This window comes from Bison bison, unplaced genomic scaffold (genome assembly GCF_000754665.1).
Source record: "Bison bison bison isolate TAMUID 2011002044 unplaced genomic scaffold, Bison_UMD1.0 scf7180017864508, whole genome shotgun sequence".
NCBI lineage: Eukaryota > Metazoa > Chordata > Mammalia > Artiodactyla > Bovidae > Bison > Bison bison.
The window spans coordinates 103,876-106,072 of NW_011495064.1; the positions used below are offsets into that span (position 1 = coordinate 103,876).

At 35.9% G+C, this 2,197-nt stretch overlaps 1 protein-coding gene across 1 annotated transcript in view; it reads left to right on the forward strand.

Annotated features, from left to right (window-relative positions):
* The window catches only part of LOC104980959 (THO complex subunit 2-like), a gene marked incomplete at both ends in the record, with an annotated part of 113,276 nt that overhangs the window by 91,290 nt on the left and 19,789 nt on the right, over positions 1–2,197 (forward strand). The window contains 3 exon segments of the mRNA XM_010829845.1: positions 9–111; positions 778–1,208; positions 1,369–1,427. Coding sequence (XP_010828147.1) covers positions 9–111; positions 778–1,208; positions 1,369–1,427 — 593 coding nt within the window.

The following is a 2,197-nucleotide window of genomic DNA, read 5'->3' on the forward strand; positions in this document are numbered from 1 at the left end:
TATTTCAGATAAATCAAGGGAGAGATCTCAGTGTGGTGTGAAAGCTGTTAATAAAGCTTCTAGTGCCACACCAAAAGGGAATTCAAGTAATGGAAATAGTGGCTCTAACAGGTAGGAACACTGTGCTCTGGACCAAAATTCTGAATTCTTATATGATTAACCAACCTCACTAGACATGAATGAAAGAGGATGATAGTTGAATACTATTAAACTCATTTATGTTGAACTTAAAAATTTTCTATATACTGCTATTTGATGATATGCTTACCTTCCTCACATTTTTTATAATGTTGAAACTGCCTTTGTTTCCTCTACTGGAATATGCAGGGGAATGTATGTGTTGAAGTTGAAAAAATTTTTTTATGATTAGGTGTTTGCTGTGGACAGTCTAGGTAAGAATAATATGAGAGAAGCATACACTGATTTAGACCAATGATCCATCCAACTAAGTGATCCAGTTACTGATCATAGCACCCTGGGTTGTCTTACGGGATAGTTTTTGTTACTTTTAATTCTCAAAGGTTATGAACATATACAAAAAGGCCCAGCATCACTTTAATTACTCTTTCTTAATCTACTGTTTGTGAATTTGGTTATTATTTATTGGATAAAGAAGTACTTCCCTTTTGTCTTAAAGTTGTCCTTTAGTTTTCAAAGGGTTACTCTTAGTTCTGAAATTTTTGAAGTTAGTAAAAAAAAAAAAAAAGGCTTTATGATTTATAACTGAATATATTTTATGGCCATTTTGTCTTAAAATCTCATGTTTTCCTTCTTAAGCAGCAAAACTGTTAAAGAAAACGACAAAGAAAAAGGAAAAGAGAAAGAAAAAGAGAAAAAAGAAAAGACTCCAGCTACTACTCCAGAGGCCCGAGTACTTGGTAAAGATGGTAAAGAAAAACCAAAGGAAGAACGGCCAAATAAAGATGAAAAAGCAAGAGAGACAAAGGAAAGAACACCTAAATCTGACAAAGAGAAAGAAAAATTCAAGAAGGAAGAAAAAGCTAAAGATGAGAAATTCAAGACCACTGTCCCGAATGTAGAATCAAAGTCAACTCAAGAAAAGGAAAGAGAGAAGGAGCCATCCAGAGAACGAGATATAGCAAAGGAAATGAAATCAAAGGAAAATGTTAAAGGAGGAGAGAAAACACCAGTTTCTGGGTCCTTGAAATCACCTGTTCCCCGATCAGATATTACAGAGCCTGAAAGGGGCAAGTTTAAGTTTGTCTTTCTTTTTACTTGTTTACCTTTGGTGTAATTTAAAGGGAGAAACTAATACTTAAGAATCTTAGAAGTTGGTGTGTTTTTTTTAAGTGTTTGGGAAAAGTGGAAACATACCTTAATTGTGACTATTTCTTTTCATCCCAACAGAACAGAAACGTCGCAAAATTGATACCCATCCTTCTCCATCACATTCCTCAACAGTAAAGGTTAGTATAGCCTGAGGAAGGCAGCGTCCATGTTAGGCTCACCTGTTTGGAATACATGTCCTGACTTCCTTCAAGTCTTGTGCCAAGTATTCACTGGAGCCACTGGAGGTTTTATATTGCATTAGAAAATGATTTTTTTTTACATATTGATGGACTGATATTTTTTTCCTATCAAGTATTTTTCTTATAAGAATATTAAAACTTCAAGGACCTAGCACTAATTTTGTAGTGTTTCAAAGTGCAAGAGAAATTTTTCCCAGAAGTGCCTCACTGCTTTAAGCAGTCTTTTTTTGGAGTGCAATGGTAGCTACAAGCAAATGAATCTTTGCAGCAGAATGAAGCCTATTTTCCGGCATAAATATTGAAGAATATATATCACTGAAGACTTCCTGGATGATACAAGATAAACAAGATACCTCTGAATTCATCCAGCTTCTTGATGAGCATCATACCGATGTGTGCCTTCTAAGAAGGAGTCTTGAAAGGAGTTCCATTTTAAAGTCTCCTTGGTGATCAGTTCTCCTGTAGTTGTGTATATTCAGTGAGCATGCAGCTTCTGTTGTATCTTCCCTTGGAGGTTTGTTTATACCCATTGGGTTCCCAACAAGTTGAACCTTGCAGATGTGGCATCCAATCCTACCACCCAGCAAAGAGAAACCCCAGGCATTCAACTGCAGCACAAAATCGTGGGTGTAGCCTTCTTGAAGACTCAGGGTAGCCATTCCTTGCTCCATATTTAATTTTAATTCTAAAGTCATCTAATTTCATGG